The sequence below is a fragment of the Elgaria multicarinata genome, chromosome 2 (assembly GCF_023053635.1).
Source record: "Elgaria multicarinata webbii isolate HBS135686 ecotype San Diego chromosome 2, rElgMul1.1.pri, whole genome shotgun sequence".
NCBI lineage: Eukaryota > Metazoa > Chordata > Lepidosauria > Squamata > Anguidae > Elgaria > Elgaria multicarinata.
Window position 1 is genome coordinate 75,117,615 of NC_086172.1, and position 16,760 is coordinate 75,134,374.

The 16,760-nt window shown below is 43.1% G+C and overlaps 1 protein-coding gene across 2 annotated transcripts in view; it reads right to left on the bottom strand.

Annotated features, from left to right (window-relative positions):
- Positions 1-16,760, bottom strand: part of USP37 (ubiquitin specific peptidase 37) — a 47,192-nt gene that overhangs the window by 6,795 nt on the left and 23,637 nt on the right. The window contains exons 16-22 of one of the 2 annotated variants that reach the window (XM_063116753.1): positions 16,192-16,257; positions 13,823-13,967; positions 12,337-12,592; positions 11,468-11,634; positions 10,764-10,824; positions 3,804-3,919; positions 901-970 (exon numbers count right to left, since the gene is read on the bottom strand). In XM_063116753.1, the coding sequence (XP_062972823.1) occupies positions 901-970; positions 3,804-3,919; positions 10,764-10,824; positions 11,468-11,634; positions 12,337-12,592; positions 13,823-13,967; positions 16,192-16,257 (881 nt within the window). Of the gene's footprint in view, positions 1-900; positions 971-3,803; positions 3,920-10,763; positions 10,828-11,467; positions 11,635-12,336; positions 12,593-13,822; positions 13,968-16,191; positions 16,258-16,760 lie in introns of both variants that reach the window. The other variant, XM_063116751.1, reaches the window with a different exon arrangement.

Below are 16,760 nucleotides of genomic sequence, written 5' to 3' on the forward strand. Positions count from 1 at the left end.
AAGCCAGTTTATTACTTTTAAACCAAATATATACAAATTGGAAGACCTAAGAAATGATATCATCTGTGCAAACAAGTCTATTTTGCTATTTTTAACATGATCAGTTTAAATTTTTAAATAAAATTCAGTTAAAGAATCTGATTTCTCTTACATGCTACTACAACCCTTTAATAGTCTTTCCAGATGCAAAGTTTAGGGTGTAATCCTAAGGTGCTAGTTGGCAGCCTGTGAAGTTGGAGGCTGCCAAGTATCCTAATTCAGTGTGGCTGGAGAAAGGAGGCCCTTCATTTATGCTAAACAGGTGATTTCACTCATCTAGCCACAGCAGCTTGGAGTAGGAGGGAAGGAGGCTGGGACAAGTATAGGAAGCTGTGTAAGACAGCTTCCTGGGTCTCCTGCCCTTCCCACCCCCAGAATTGCCCCCTTTCCCCATCTCCTCACTGACGAGCCCGGAGAGGTAGTTGGCGCAGTTCTCTCTGTGCCAGCTCCAAGGGGGAGGGAGCGTAGTTTACTGGCTATGAGGTCAGAGCCCTGTCCTATGCCCCTGCCCCCGGATACTGTCTAGGGAATCCCTTACTGGAAAGTTGCTATACTGTATCCTCTAGTTAAGAAATTACATTTTTCAAGCACACAAAATGAAATTTTTAATTTATTTATTTATTACATTTTAATCCCGCCCAATAGCTGGAGCTGTCTGGGCAGTTCAGAACAATTAAAACCATAAAATACAACATGATAAAATGCAGTAGAAAACTACAGCATAAAATAAAAAAATAAAATAAAATCTAGCAGTATTACTATTCCCCCCCTTCCCCAGGGTTTTTGATTGCCAAGAAAGCCCCAAGAGAGGTGCCTTTTCTATACAGAGTACAGCTATTAGAAAGATTATCTTTGCCTTACCTGAGGAAGATGTGTCTCCAATATGGCTGACCACACTAATGAGACGATAGGAATTCGGAAGCTCTCCTATCTGGGGGAGAATTGCATTATTAGCTTTGGTTTGTTTCTGAATGTTTTTTCTTCGTTTAGGCAGGTCGGTCGGTCGCTTAGGGATTTATGGTAAAGCTAGCCATATTATGACAAACACCTGGGGGCGGGGGGGGGGGAGGGGGAATCCTTTGAAATCCAGCTTCTTTACAAAGATCTGCTCTTACAAAAGTAACTGATTAAATATAAGTTAAATGATTTACCAATGTGTGACCAATAAAATCCCCACTGCTAAACTGCAGATTATGCCTATATCCATTGTCACCTGTGGATGCCAGATTAATAAAATTGTGAAGTTTTCTTCTTAGTTTACAGGATTTATGCACATTTTTCTTTCTGACTACTTTACAATTCTGTCAGTGGGCAAGTGAAAAAGCAAAACCCATATTAATTTCCATTGTGTTAAAAATACATTTCCTAAATGGGGTGTACTAAAAACACACTAATGCATTGGTTTGCCATTTATGCTACGCTTTCTTTATTAAAACATTTTCTTCAAAGACCCTCCTATCTAGCACCAGCCCTTTTTATTCCATTTGTCAAAATCCTAGGAACTGGCATACTGTCAATGTGTCATCCTGAGTTTCTTAAGGCTCAGGATGGAAATTCAGACTTTGATATGTGTTGCCCAGGGATGAGGAATCTCCAGTCTATGGGACTTCTCTATCCAGCCAGCAGTGTCCTCTCCTCCCAACAATTAGGCTTTTAAAGATTCCATTGGGCCGAGTTGAAGGGGTTTTAAGGCCTAATTGTTGTTCTGGGATGGTGGAATTAGAGATGTGAAGGCCTGGGAGGAAAAACAAAAATTTGGGGGGACATTTTTTCCTAAAAAATTGGAAATATTGAACAGCTTTCGATTATGAAATATTTTATTTTAGAATTTAAGACAGGGTGATTATATATTGTTACCAAGCCTTTACTCACCAAAAAGGATTTCTAAAAACTATGTAATAAGAACACTTTGATATAAAGACTAGAGATGTAAAATGTCTGGAAATAATGAAGCCATGGAGGATTTTTTTTTTTACTCTTCTCTGTAAGATTCCCAGCATAGTTACTTCTTCCATATTAAAATTATTGATCTAATATACCTTTACTAATAGACATTTATTGATGCTCCAAGAAACACTCAGTTTCCCAACATGATTACAGTCACTATATCATAATATGAAAAAAATGTATATTCTTTACAGTTTGGGTTTTGTTCCACGAATCCTATGTTTCTGGGCTTGTTCAGGTTAAATGCTGTAACCATCAATTAATGTAGTTCTAATCTAAAACCCACACATGAAAAAAACACTGTAGGTTATCCTGCCACTGTGACCACATACAACAGAACGGCCTGAAGGTTATCCCACCTACATTTCTTTAAGACTTGGCTTTATAGAATTCACTGCCATGTGTTTTTTTATTCTTAATTAGACCTCACCAGTAGGGAATGGTGCTATAAAACCTGTTAACTTCTGTCACAAGAATAAACCCTACAAAAAGAAACTCAGTGGCCTGGTTCCTATGGCGTAGACATGCAGCTGATCAGATTTCCCTAAGCTACACCCCACAAACAGGAACAGGTTTAGGAATTGCCTTAAACTTCCTTATAACTAGGAACAGATGCTGTATGCTACTTTTCATCTGCCTCCATATCTTCCCTGCTTCTTCTAACTTCTACGAAGATTCAGAAGTTTCAGGAACAACGTGTTCATGTTCCCTCTACTCAGACACCAAAAAGGACATTGGTTTATTCATAAAATTATCATGTTTGGTAGATTAAATTTAAAAATAGTTTACTTAGACAATCATTACAAATTCACTGAATTTACTTTTAAAAGTTTTTAAATATGATAATTTTGTGAACAAACCAGATTATACATAACATTTTAGCAACATAAAGACTGCTTAATGTTCCTAAAGCAGCCCTCCCCAACCTGGTGCCCTCCAGTTATTTTGGATTACAGTGCCCAGCATTTCTGTGCCTGAGGCTAATGGGAGCTGAAGTCCAAAATATCTGGAGGGCACCAAGTTGGTGAAGGCTGTCCTAAAGCAACAACGTAACTTTAGATCTGTATAGAGCACTAAAAAAGTGTTTATTTTTCAGTTTCCCCCTAAATTTTCGGTTTTGGGGGTGAGCTGGGGGGAAAACACACCCCCCCCCCATGTTTCAAAATTTCCAATTTTTTTTACATATCTAGGCAGAATGCAACCTTTCCAAATCATGCAAAACACACACAGAATAGGTCTTCAACATACTAGCAGGTGCTTGTACAATTGCTTCATGCCAAAGAGCCCCATATTACTTGCAACATAAACAGTCTGCTGAATGACATTTTAGCCAGTAAATCAAGCAGCTCTTTCCCTATCACTCCATTCGCTTCCCCTGCAGAAGATCACTATTGCTGTTAACCTTTATCTTGTGTGTGAGGAGGATTTATGCCAGACCAAGACTCATACTCTGAGGGAGAAGTACTTGTTGGATTTTCTGCCTCAGGTATGAAAATGACTTATTCAAGCTTGTATACTCTGTGTGTGTGTGTGTGTGTGTGTGTGTGTGTGTGTGTGTGTGTGTGTGTAAGTGTGTGTGCATGCATGCACACTATTTGCTGTTGTGCTTCAGGCAGCAACAGCAAATAGTGGGCCGGCCCTGAGGCAGGGGTTTGAACCAGTCTCCATGGCTTTAACGCTGTCACTCGCCACTTGGCAGCAATCGAGGGAAAGATGACCAAATGTACCATACCGCACAAACTGTACTAACAGGAATGTTCCCATTAAGCATTTACACATCTAGCAATAACAGGAGCAAGAATATCCCAAATCATCACCTCAGCATTTCTCTTCAGTTCCTCAGCTTCTGCTTCTGAATATTCCATATCTAGAAAATCCTCATTCCCAGAGTCTTCATCAGAGCCAAGACTGTCCAGAAGGGAGCTGTTAAACTCTAAACAGCATGAAAATGACACTGCATAAAACCTTTGATCATAAGCATGAAGCAAAGATGACAAAACTTTATATAGTCGAGTGGTCAATATTTCTGCCACTGTAAATCCAAAATATTCAACTCCCTTTTGTTAAGGAATGTAACAGGTGCCAAGGGAAAGTTTCTATTATATATCCAGAGCCACAGTAAACATTATCTGTACTTTCAACTTATATATTTAGGACAACATTTTCCTTCCAAGGCATTGTTGAATTGCTACAGGGGCAGCTCTCAAATGCTGCTGCTCCAGTTAAAAAGTGGCAGACAACCAGAGTGCTGGCAGCATCTGGTCTCTTCATTGTTTACTCATGGAAAGAAGTGCTCTTTATGACAGCTTACACTGTTTGCTTGACTGAGCAAGGTACACACAATTTTTCTTCAAGAAGCCAGAAATAGTAAACTTTGCAGAGGCTTAAACTTCAGAATTTTCACAAGATTTCATAATAAACATTATAGAAGACATTAAGAAAACGGCACTTCTGGTACTAGTGACATTCTCCTCACACAATGAGACATTTTCCTCTTTTCCTCCCCCTGCAGTCTCCCATGCCCCACCAAAATCTGCTCTACTGGTTCCCCCAACTCTCCTGGGCAGGTTTTGAGGTTGCTTGGGGGTGGGGAGGACTCAAACAGGCCCTTTTTATGCTGAAAGAGGCTGATCTGTCAGCGAGATAGATTAATTGGAGCTACTACAGAAATGTTGTAGGAAATTAAACTGGAAGTGAATAGACAGGTTGCCTACCTGTAACCGTAGTTCTCTGAGTGGTCATCTGTGCATTCACTGAGCCAACCGTCGGAACTTCTAAAGCTGAGAACGTTAATTTAGGCGGGAACCCCTCACCCACCATCGAGTGCGCATGTGCAGTAGGTTCCCGCCTATCTCCTCAGTTTCCGAGACCGAATTGCTGGTCCCAGATTCTAGGAGATAGTATCTCTATCGATGCCGAGGATAGTCGACACCGAAGAGGGGATGGTGGGGGGGTTGTGTGAATGCACAGATGACCACTCAGAGAACTACGGTTACAGGTAGGCAACCTGTCTTTCTCTTTCGTGGTCTCTGTGCATCACACATATATGGGAGATTAGCAAGCTGACTTACAGGAGGTGGGTCAGTGTCAGCTATCGTTATTGAAGGATCGCTGACAGGACGGCTCTGCCAAAGTTAGAGTCTCTCCTGGCTCTGGTATCCAGCCTGTAGTGTGTTATAAATGTGGCTGGCTTTGACCATGTCGCTGCTCTGCAGATCTCTGGGATCGAGACTCCTCTAGTAAAGGCTGTCGATGTTGACATTCCCCTAGTGGAGTGAGCCTTTATTGGTTGCAATAGTTGAAGGTGTTGGCAATTCGTATGCTAATTTTATGGCCTGGACAACCCAGGTGGCAAATCTTTGAATAGATACTGGAAGTCCTTTGTTGGGACCTCCATAGCATACGAAAAGCTGTTTAGTCTTTCGGTATGGAGCTGTTCTCTCTTTATAGAAAGCTAGAGCTCGTCAAACGTCGAGGGTATGTAGCGTCCTTTCTAGTGGTGAAGTGGGGAATGGAAAAAAGGTTGACAGGACTATGTCCTGATTGATGTGGAATTCAGAGATTATCTTTGGGCGAAACGATGGGTCCGTACGAAGGACTACTTTGTCGTTGTGAAATATGAGGAAAGGTGGATCGATGCGGAGGGCTGTAAGTTCGCTAGTTCTCCGTGCAGTTGTGATAGCGACTAGAAAGGCCACTTTCAAAGTGAGTAGTCTTAAGTCTACTGTTGCTAAAGGTTCGAACGGAGCGTCGAGAAGGGCCTTCAAGACTACCGATAGGCTCCATTGTGGGGTGAAGTCCTTTAGCGGTGGAGCTAGATTGTTGACTCCCCTTAGGAATTGTCGGACCGATGGATGTGAGAAGGCCGAGTATCCATCGATTGTGGAGTGGTTGGCGGAAATTGCGGCCAGATAGACTTTTAATGATGTTAGTCAGAGACCCTTTTGGAAGAGCGTATTCAAAAAGATGAGAATTCCATGGATAGAATTCTCATGCGGGTCTAAGTGATTCTCGGTAGTGAAGCGGAGGAAACTGTTCCATTTGGCTGCATAAGCCTTTCGAGTGGACGGTTTTCTGGCTGCTTCAATGATCGAAGTTATCTCCTGTGGCAGTTGTCGATTCACTATTGGATGTTCCATGCCGTTAGTCTTAGAGACTGAAGGTCTGGGTGTCGTGTTTTCCCTTGGTGTCGAGTTAGGAGTGGCATTGTCACTGGTAGTTGGAAGAATTGATTGTTCGATAAGTTGAGGAGGGGGGCAAACCAGGCTTGCCTGGGCCACCACGGTGTGATCAGTATTCCCTTGGCTTTGTCGACTGTTATCTTGTGAAGAGTACGAGTTATCAAGGGGATTGGGGGAAATGCATAGAAGGGGAGTTTGCCCCATTTGATTTGAAATGCATCCCCCTTTGAGTTGTTCCCTACGCCTCCTCTGGAGCAATAGGTCTATTTCTGGTCGTCCCCATTTTTGGAAGAGTTGGATCAGGACGGACTGGTCCATCTCCCACTCGTGGGACGTCGTTATTTTTCTGCTTAGTGCGTCGGCGAGGATGTTTTCTTGTCCCGGTATGTGTATGGCTGTTATCGATATTTTCCTCGGTATACACCATTTGAGGATCTGTAGAATTTTGTGGATTAGGGATGACGAGTGTGTTCCCCCTTCCTTGTTCAGGTGCCATAGGACTGACATGTTGTCTGTCAGAAGTTGTATGTGGTGACCTGTCAGAAGGTCCTGAAATGTGAGAAGCGCCTTTTGGACTGCAATCATTTCTAGTAAGTTTATATGCATCTTGCGTTCTGCAAGGGTCCACTTCCCCTGAGTTTGAAGATGTGCACAGTGCGCGCCCCACCCGAGTGTCGACGCATCGGTTGTCAGAGTGTAGGATGGTGAGGTCTGTGCAAAGGGCATCCCTTGATCGAGATTGCCTCTGTTCTGCCACCATAAGAGGGATGTCCTTATCTTTAGTGGAATGTTGACATGGAGGTTTCTGGTGTCTACAATGTTTGGGAAAGACTTGATGAACCAGTGTTGCAAAGTTCTCATATGCAGTCTTGCCCACCGTACCACTGATACAGTCGCTGCCATATGTCCTAATAGGCGTTGAACATAGAAGGCCGTCGTTTGGTTGGGTTTGGATACTCGGTGTGCCAGGGCTATTATTTTGTCTATTCTGTCGCTGGGTAGATAAGCTTTGGTGGTTTTGGAGTTGATGACTGCGCCGATGAATTTTATTTTCTGCGTTGGAGTGAGTTGTGATTTCTCGAGGTTGATGTATAACCCGAGTGTTGTCACTGTTTGGATTACCTCTCTTAATGCGTTTTGGAGCGCTAAGCGGGTATGGGCTGTTATTAACCAATCGTCCAGATAAGGGTAGATTTCTATACCCTTCTTCCTTAGAAAAGCGCAGACGATGGCGACACATTTTGTAAAAACTCTTGGGGCCGTTGCTAAGCCAAATGGGAGAACCTGGAATTGGAACATTTGTGTCCCGACGAGGAATCTTAGGAAGCGTCGGTGTGTTGGATGGATTGCAATATGAAAATATGCATCCTTTAGGTCTATTGACGCGAACCACATGTGACGATGCAGGAGTGGAAGGATGGTAGGAAGAGTGGTCATACGGAATTTTCTGACTCTGATTGTGCGGTTGAGATTTCTTAGATCTAGAATGGGGCGGAGACCTCCGTCTGCCTTCGGTACCGTAAAATACCTTGACAGGAAACTGTTCTTTACATCTGGATAGACTTCTGTGATTGCCTTCTTCTGTAAAAGGGTGGCAATTTCCTTTGCCAGGGGTTGAGATGGCTTTGTTACTCTTACGGTACCGACGTGAGGGAGTGTCTCGAATTCTATTTTGTATCCTTCTCGGATGATCTTGAGGACCCAGGCATCTGATGTCCTCAAGACATCAAAAAATCTTCCCATTTTTTGGCAAAGGGTTGGAGTCGGTGGTCGAAGTCGTATGATGAGTTGGTTGGAGTGGTGTGAAATTCTGAGTCAAAGCCTCTGCTTTGAGGCAGTGTCCGTCTTCCCGTGAGATTGTTTGAAGCGGGGGTATTGTTGTTTCTTTTGGCGATGTTGCTGAGTTGTACGGTGAAAACGGTCTGAGTACTGTTTATTTTGTGGAAAGGATCTGTTCCAATATCTGGTTTTGAAGGGTTGGGGTTGAAACTGTGTCATGCCCATCTTCTTTGCAGTTTGCTTTGCCTTCTGTATGGAGTCCATCGTGTCGTCTGTATTTGCGTTGAACAGTCCTTCACCGTCAAACGGCAGGTCCTCGATGCGAGATCTCGCTTCGGGTGTTATTGAGGCTGAGCGCAACCAAGCGTGTCGCCGTAAGGCGATTGCTGCGACCATGGCCTTTGCGCCTTTGCGTCGCAGTCGACTTGGTGTCTGGTTGTGCTTATTTGTAGTTTCGATAGGCGAATGGCTTCATCTTGAAAGACATGGGCTAGTTCCCTTTTTTCCTCTGGGAGGTAGTCGCATAGGGAAGCAATCTTCTCCCAGAGAAAGAGTTGGTAGCGTGCCATAGTCGCTTGGTAGTTGGCAACCTTGAATCCCAATGCCGCTGAGGAATAAATCCTCCGGCCCATTAAATCCAGGCGTCTGCCTTCCTTATCTGAAGGGGAGACATGAGCTCTCTGGGATCTTCCCTGTGACGATTCCACAATAATGGAGTTGGGTTTTGGATGGATAAAGAGAAAACCTACATCTTTATCCTGTACTTTATAAAGGGATTCAAGTTTTTTCGATGTGGGGGCCATAGTAGCTGGAGATTTCCAGGATAATTTGGCCGTTTGCAGTAGCGTGGGTAGGAACGGAATTGATACTGGAGCTGTTGCCTCAGTATAGATCGCGTCAAAAACTGGATCTTCAATTCTCTCCACAGGTTGATGAGTTTGGATCCCTAAGGACTGTGCCATTCTAAGGATCTGGTCATTGAAGTGAAAGGTGTCCTGCGACGGGGACGAACCTTCTGGTGTTTCTACTGCCTCTCCGGGAGACGGGATCGAAGGTCGTGGTGATGACATCGATGTAGCATCTGACAGGTAATCGTTGTCTGACCCTGAATCTGAGAGGTTGTTGTTTGGGCGAGATGTTGGTGGTGGCGGTAGTGGACGATCATCGAATGACGGTGTCACTGATGCAATGGCCGTTGGCCTGGCAGTGAGTGAAATACCACGTCGTGGGACTGGCGGCGGTTGGTCTTGCAGTCCCGAGATGGTAGCTGTGGCATGTCGACGCGGGGTTCAGAAACAGGATCGGTCTGCTCTCGATGCTTGCGAGTCTTGGTCGAAGTCATGAAGGCATTGTTGATTTGACGGTATCGACCATGCTGAGGAGCGGACCCAACTCCTATCTCTTATAGGGGATCTGTGCTCCGAATCATAAGGACTACGTCCAGGCGCATTCGACACTATCGACAAGTTGGAGCCATAGGCTCGTTGCCTAGGCGATGACTGCTGTGGTAGGTCTATGACAATTATCGGGCCAGGGGGCGACGAATCTTGAATTTCTCCCTCCGAAAGTGATGCCGTGTTTTGTCGACTCCCTCTCGATGTATGGGGCCGATCATCGTGGTTAGATGAGCGATGGCTATGGGCTGGAGTTGGTTCCCTTTGGTATCGAGGAACACTGTTTTCGCGAGTCGATTGTGCCTCTCTATAATCAGCCCCCGACATCGAGCGTGTCGAAGGGGGTGGACGCGGACGCGGTGGCGAGGTAGAAGGCGTTGGGGATGTGTGAGCGACCCCCGATCATTTTGCCTTTTTTGCTTCATGTTCCGAAGCATCTGATTTCCTCTTTTTTGCCTTCGCTTTGTCAAGAGGTTGTTGATGTTTAGTCTTCGGCTTTTGGGGCAGTTTTTCTGTGTCCGTTGGCCGAGGAGCTGGTATCTCCTGCCTCTGTGAGGGCGTGCCCATTGAGCGTTCCGTCGACATAGGTCTCGGTTGGTCGACTGCAAGTAACGCGTTTTTCCAGAGGACTGCTTTAAGGCGGTCAGACCGATTTTTTCGAGTTTGCTTAGAGAAACTCATGCAATGGGCGCAGGAATCCACTCCATGGGCCTCACCCAGGCATAGAAGGCAGAGTGAATGGCCGTCTGCCGGTGGAAGTTTGCTGCGGCACTTCACGCACTTCCGAAAGGGAGCTCTTAGTGCCATACGCCGCGATAGAAGCAGAAAGAGGTCCAAGGGAGAGGAAGAAAATTTAAAATAATAGTAAAAAATTATTATTATTATTATTTTTAGGAAAGAATAGCGGAACTTTGAAGGATAAAGAAGAAGAGGAAGAAAAAAGTATAACGAACGTTCTCAAAGAGGATTAACTAGATAAGTATAGGAGCGAAGTCCGAAGCGTGTTGCCAGCAAGGCGGTCGAAGAAAAACTGAGGAGATAGGCGGGAACCTACTGCACATGCGCACTCAATGGTGGGGGAGGGGTTCCCGCCTAAATTAACGTTCTCAGCTTTAGAAGTTCCGATGGTTGGCTCAGCGCAGGCGCAGAGCCTATATATGTGTGATGCACAGAGACCACGAAAGAGAATTAGGGGGTTTCTCTAAGGAAACATCTGAGGAATTTCAAGGGAAGCCAAAAATGTTTTAATAAGACTAGCAATACAATTTCATTGGGGTTTTACACATCCTTACTTTTGAACAAGAGATGAACTGTGCCTGCTCCATTTTCAGAGATTATCATCAGAATTTGGTTTTATAACAAAATACTAGAGCACACTATGCAACGAACAAGGCATAGAACAAAACTCCTTTCAAGTGCTCACCTTGTAGACTCAATTCAGTGGCTCGTTTAAGGTCATCATCTTCTTTTTGTTCTCGCGCCTCCTGCTGGAGTAGAGAACCAAACTTAGTTTACTGAGACACTTCCTGTTCTTATAATAGGCTCCCTGCTCCTGTCACTATCCAAGTTTCTACAACAAACGTAATTTCCTGCACAAGCAGGTGTATGACTAATAACAGCCCAAATTCTCTGAAGAACAAGCCTTCATTAAGTTTGTTCAAGTTGCTTGAGTTTGGTATGCAGCACAGCAACTCCCTAGTACCACTGAGTGCTCTCTCTGCAGTTTTTTCTTTTGAAAAGTCCTGAAACAATGTGAACCACAATAGTCCTGAACAAAAATTCCCATAATGTGACCAAATGCATGTTACTCTCTGCGTAAGCTGACTGACTCCACCATAGGTTCCACCAGAAAATAAACTATCATGGCTTAGAGTATCGTGAGAACCCAGCATAAGATGCATTTGTGTTTTTGCTTAAATATCTCTCCATAAAAACCTTTGTTCATAAAAATAAGAACTTCTAAACTTGAGGTTAGCATGTAGTCCTATGTTATTTACTGAGCTAAAAAGGGGACCTTCATCTCTTTCTCCCCATCAGAGACACTGAATATGAGTGTTATGGGTTTTTTTTAGCACCAGAGAAGGCACCCCTAGCTAACTGTTTTATTTCTAATGCTTTGGCTCTTACTTGTTCTTGGAGGCTCTGAGCCAAAGCCTGCTGTAGCTCCTGTTCTTCTCTTTCTCGTTCCATGTCATACTGTTGCAGCCAATCGACCTCCCCCTGAGTGCCTTCCGGAGTTTTGTTTTCCTTATTCTCATCAAAATCTTTAGTTATCTCAGTGAAGTTGGCAAAACCTATGGAAACAAAAACACCACATGTACGTTTTAATTTGGATTCTGGGAGGATTTGTGGGAGGCAGTCCTCTTGATGACCACCATTGAAGTCCTTTTTATGCCACTCAAATCTCAGGAGCAGAGTGACATCTACTGGCTTGGGAATATTTTAGGACGAATGCTGTTTCAGAGAAAAATAGGGTTTTTTTTAAAAAAAATGTCTAAAATAAGGTCTAATGTGTCTACTGTACACTTATGAAACATCAAAATCCACACTGAACAAGGATTATTTGCAGCCATGTTCCTGAAACATGTTGCACAGAGGAAAAGTAAGAAGCAAAGTCACCCTAAATTTTTGCCTTTCTCATCTTGACAACTTTATATTCCCATTTTAAAAATTGCATTTCTTTTCCTAGATATAACAGAAAGCAAAGTTAATTTTTTGCTTCATTTTCCAACTTGTGTTCTTTTTTCTTTTCTTTTTCACTGCAATCATAAGCTGACACTGCTTCACACTGATCTTCATAAAAAAATTGTGCGCTGCTACCTTACAGGTGAAAGAATTATCAACAACATGGACTCCATTGTATATTTAAAATTACACAAGACCTTTTAACAATGCAAAAACATTAAGTCAATGAAAGATAGTTTCAAGCAGTTTTAGTTCCCCAACCTTCTTCCTCATTTCCAAGCTTCTATAAAAGTTAATCTTCCTACTCTCACCTGACTCTGTAGCTGCTTTGGGTTTCTCCACATCCATAGATTCCATATTTTCTGGCAACTCCTGCAGCTCATCATCTCCAAAGCCAGTATCTGGACTATTTGTGGGCTTGTCTTCATCATGGCTCAATGACAGTGATGCTTCCCTCTTACTAATTTCCAGAACAGCTGCTAGAAGCTCATCCTCACTCATGCCATCAAATCCAGCATTTGGTGACTCTGAAGCCTTATCACTCTCTGTTTTACTTTTCTTTGAAGGCTGCAGGTGAATAAAAAGGCAGAATGTGTTAGGTATGCGTGATTAAACACATTCCCCACTTCAGGTTACTATTGCGGAGGGAAAGTAAGCTAAGCACTCCAAATACACAAACCCAATGCACCACTACTTTGAGTTCCAAATTTGCCTGTGACCACCAGATCTATAGGTGTTAGGTTTTGAGGACCGAAGACACACAATTAGGTCTCCAGAACAGCTCTCCATTTCTTACCACCCAACTCACTGCTGTGTACACTTGGTACAAGCTACCTCTCATGTTTTCAGTGCAGGTCCTAACCAAGTTATGGTTTTTAGGAACTATTCTTGCATTTGTACCAGTCTATGAGCCAGTTCACATTTTTGAAAATTTCTTCACACACAGCAGCTCAAGATAAAAAAAGGGATGTCTCACTGGTTGCTGAGAAGTGTATATTACTAGGAATGGCCCTGATCAGATTGTCTTCCTCCACATTGGTGCATCCCCAGCAATGTTGCCAGCTCTGTGTAGAAATGTTCTAGCGTCTGAACCAGCTAGAGCAGCATTAGGCAATTTCTGGGGCTTGGTGGGAAGACACATTGGTCTCCTCCCAAAACACTGCAGGAGCAGCACCCCTCCCCCACTGTCATTGGCCGCTGCTGAAATCCCAGTGATTCTGCTGGGAAGCGGGTGTTGGGACCCCAATTCTGCTAGGATTTTGAGGGTGGTAGCCTGTGGCCCATGGTGGGCCGCAGGCTGCCCACCCTTGAACTAGAATAAACATAAAAATCAAACTATCAAACTAGAAGGGGTAATATGAAAGTTGCAAAAAAAAAAAAAAGATTGGGGGATTATGTGATGGGGGAGCACCAGAAATTCATGGGCTGATCAAATCCTATGAAGTTGTCAGAGCTCGTCCAGACCTCTGTCATATGTTCAGTGAAATATTACTACAGAAATAAAACTTCCCAATGCATGGTTTCTGTATCATACCTCTCCGTGCGTTGGGTGTTAGTAAGTTTTGGGCAGTTTAAAAGAGCTTAGAAGGTACTAGTAATAAGATTACTGGAAAGCTGTTAGCCCGTTTTTACAATGCTTTTTACTCTCAATTGGGCTTATACTGGCTACTGATTAGAAGCTGTGCATGTACAGATTATTTCTTCTCTTCCTGTCTCTTCAGTGATCAGCTTCGCAGGACAGGGAATTTGCGTAACAGAGCATGTATGCTTTTTCCTCTGCAAAATCACTATCCTTACTTTCTCGAGCTCCTCTCGCTGTTGTTCCCTCGTTTGGAAATCACACTGTTTTTGGCTGTTTGCAACAGGACGTTTCAGTGGTTCATCTTCACTGTCTGAATCCACAGAGTTTAGAATAGGTCCTTTAAACTTGAATGAGTACTTTCTGAAATGTAAACAAGAACCTTTATTTTTTACCCTTGAAGAAACCTTCCATAGCAATAAACAACATCAGGAGGACTAGGTATGGTGCGAGTTTCCATCTGTGTCTGTAAGGGTGATGGACCCCCTCGCGTCCAGCCCTCACAGATTCAGCCAGACACGCCCGGGCATACGTACGTCTGAGTGCTCATGAGCGACTGCATGCGCTTGGGTGTCGGTGCACCCTAAGAAAGCACACTTTCTGGAGGCTCTGGAAAGTGCACAATTTTCCCGGGCAGATACCATTAGCGTGGCCACGGGAACTGCAAACTTTCTGGAGGTTCCAGAAAGTGTTCTCCCTCCCTCCCCTCCCCCGCTCCAATTGGGGCATGATTTCTGAAGAGTCTGGAAATTGCGCCTCCCAAGCGCTTGGCAGGGGCTCATGCAGCCCACCTCACTGGAGCAGACCATGCAACCAAGTGGGGGTGAGCGTTCCAGGGGCAGACCATCCCAAGTCATAAAAAACTATGGAGGACAACATAATTTAAATTCATAGAGAAATACTATAATCTACTTGACACTGGCCCTTTGGGAAGTTAATAAAAACAATTTCTTAATGCATATTTTAGAATGCAGTGCACAAGGCACAAATTAATATTTTTAGGACCATTACAAACTTAGATTTCGTTCTGGTTCATTGACATTTTCCATTCTAGTTCTCTGGGTTGATTCTGGGTCAGACACTGGGTTAAAAAAAAAATTTTGATAAGTAATTCAGCAGCTTTGAACTAGTTTAGTTACATTTTATGCAGGTAAAACTTCTGCCATTTCAGTGAAACTCCTATAAAATATGACACGTTTCCAAATTTATTATTTTTAAACATATAATTTGCATACACAAATGCCACATCCTCCAGAATTCTAGCAGTGAAGAATATGTCAGTATAAATGTAATTAAAAACTCTACTACTTCCAAGTGTGTGACCTGTGCACAATAAACAATCCTTAGTAACGTAAGACCATCATAAAAGAGTCCTACTGGATCAGATTAAGCAGGGATGGGCAATTTTCAGGAGGTTCAGGGACCATTTTCATTCCTCCAGCCACAGAGTGCCAATGGGCCAAATTTAACTTGCAAACAAGCTTAATATGTCTGAGTTTTCTGTAGCTGCTATGGATACTGCAGGGTTTTGGGGAGTTAAAATATTTGCAAAACTTTGGGGAAGGACCAGAGGTTGCATGCAGCCTGTGGCTCACACGTTGTCCAGCTCTGGACTCAAGGCTTATCTAGCCGAGCATCCTACTTCCCAGAGCGGCCATGCTGGATTATTGCAATGAGTTACATAAGTGGGGCTATAGCTGCCTTTGAAGACAGTCCAGAAACAATAACTAGTAGTAGCCAGTCTGTTAACTGGGTCTAGTCACTCTGAACATATTAGCAAAAAGACTTTCACTGGCTGCCCATATAATTCCTTGCTGAATTCAAGGAGCTGGCTTTGGCCTTCAAAGCTCTAAATGGTCTAGTACCCTGGGTATCAGAAGCACTGCCTTCACCTGCATGAACCCACATGGCTGCAAAGCCCTTTCCTAGGTTCTCCTATTGTCTGAAATTCAGCAGAAGGCTACCAGAGAAATAGCCTTTTCTTTGATGGTGCCTTAACTGTAGAACTGAATTATGCTTTCCAAGCACCGTAATTATCTTTTAAGATCTTCTCTTGATTTGAAAACAGCCCTTAAACCACAATTTGAATTTTAAGTGTCATAAGAAACGGTGGATTAAGACATATTAAGCATGTGGGAATTGTAGGACTTTTTTCTAAGCATGCATAGGATTGCATCCTAAGCTTCACTGAAGCTGGGCATTCAACAGGAGGGGCAAAGAGGGGGCACACATCTCATTACTAGTTCGTCAGACTTGGACCGTTTCATTTGAAACAAGGCTTAGCTTGAAACACCTGCCCTAATAAAAGGTTACTGAACTAAAATGTGACTTCTTTGAATCTGATTTGACCAAGGAAAAAATATGATTACTAAATCCAGAATTGTAAAGAACTGGCCAAAATGCTTCAATCTGCTCATTAATCCCCACACTGGCTTAATGTTATCTTAAAAGTTAGGATGTAGAAGAATTTAGTACAAGAATAAAATTAAGATGAGAACAACAACAAAAGATAGAACCAGACCAATTTTGGAGACTTATTTACTGCAGGTTTTCACTTCTCTCAAAACTATGTAAAAGCTTTACTCACCGACATGGTGTGGAAGTGCTTACGGAACAGGAATTCACCATTTGGGATACTTTCAATGGCCGCGAGCTAATAAAACAACAACAACAACACAGGTGTTTATTGCTAGGTGCTCAAAGGCCTTCTACATATGATCCATTTGATGAGTATCCAAAACACTTGTTTATAGCCAAAGAAACGATGACAAAAAGTCTCTGAATTAGACTAACAATGGTATTACAACATGTAAAACATTTTAAACCTGTACATGTTTTGCTGTAGCACTCAGTAGGAAAGTGCTGCAATTTCTAACTCCTTTTTCTAAGTTCTTCACTTCATAGTTAAGTTCATCCCTGGAGGATCCCCCACTACCCTCCATTGCCTATTCTCAACCTGCAGAATAGCACAAGTTAGTCAAAGCTATTAAGATTATGTTTGCTAAAAAACAATATGAAAGGGAAATAAATCTTTTCCTAAAGAAAACCATCTATCACGGAGTATTTTGAAGATACTCATAGGCATGTAGGTAAGGGTAATCTAGTTTAGTTTTCAGGACATCTGACAGGATAAACTTATCAATGGGTATTCATTTT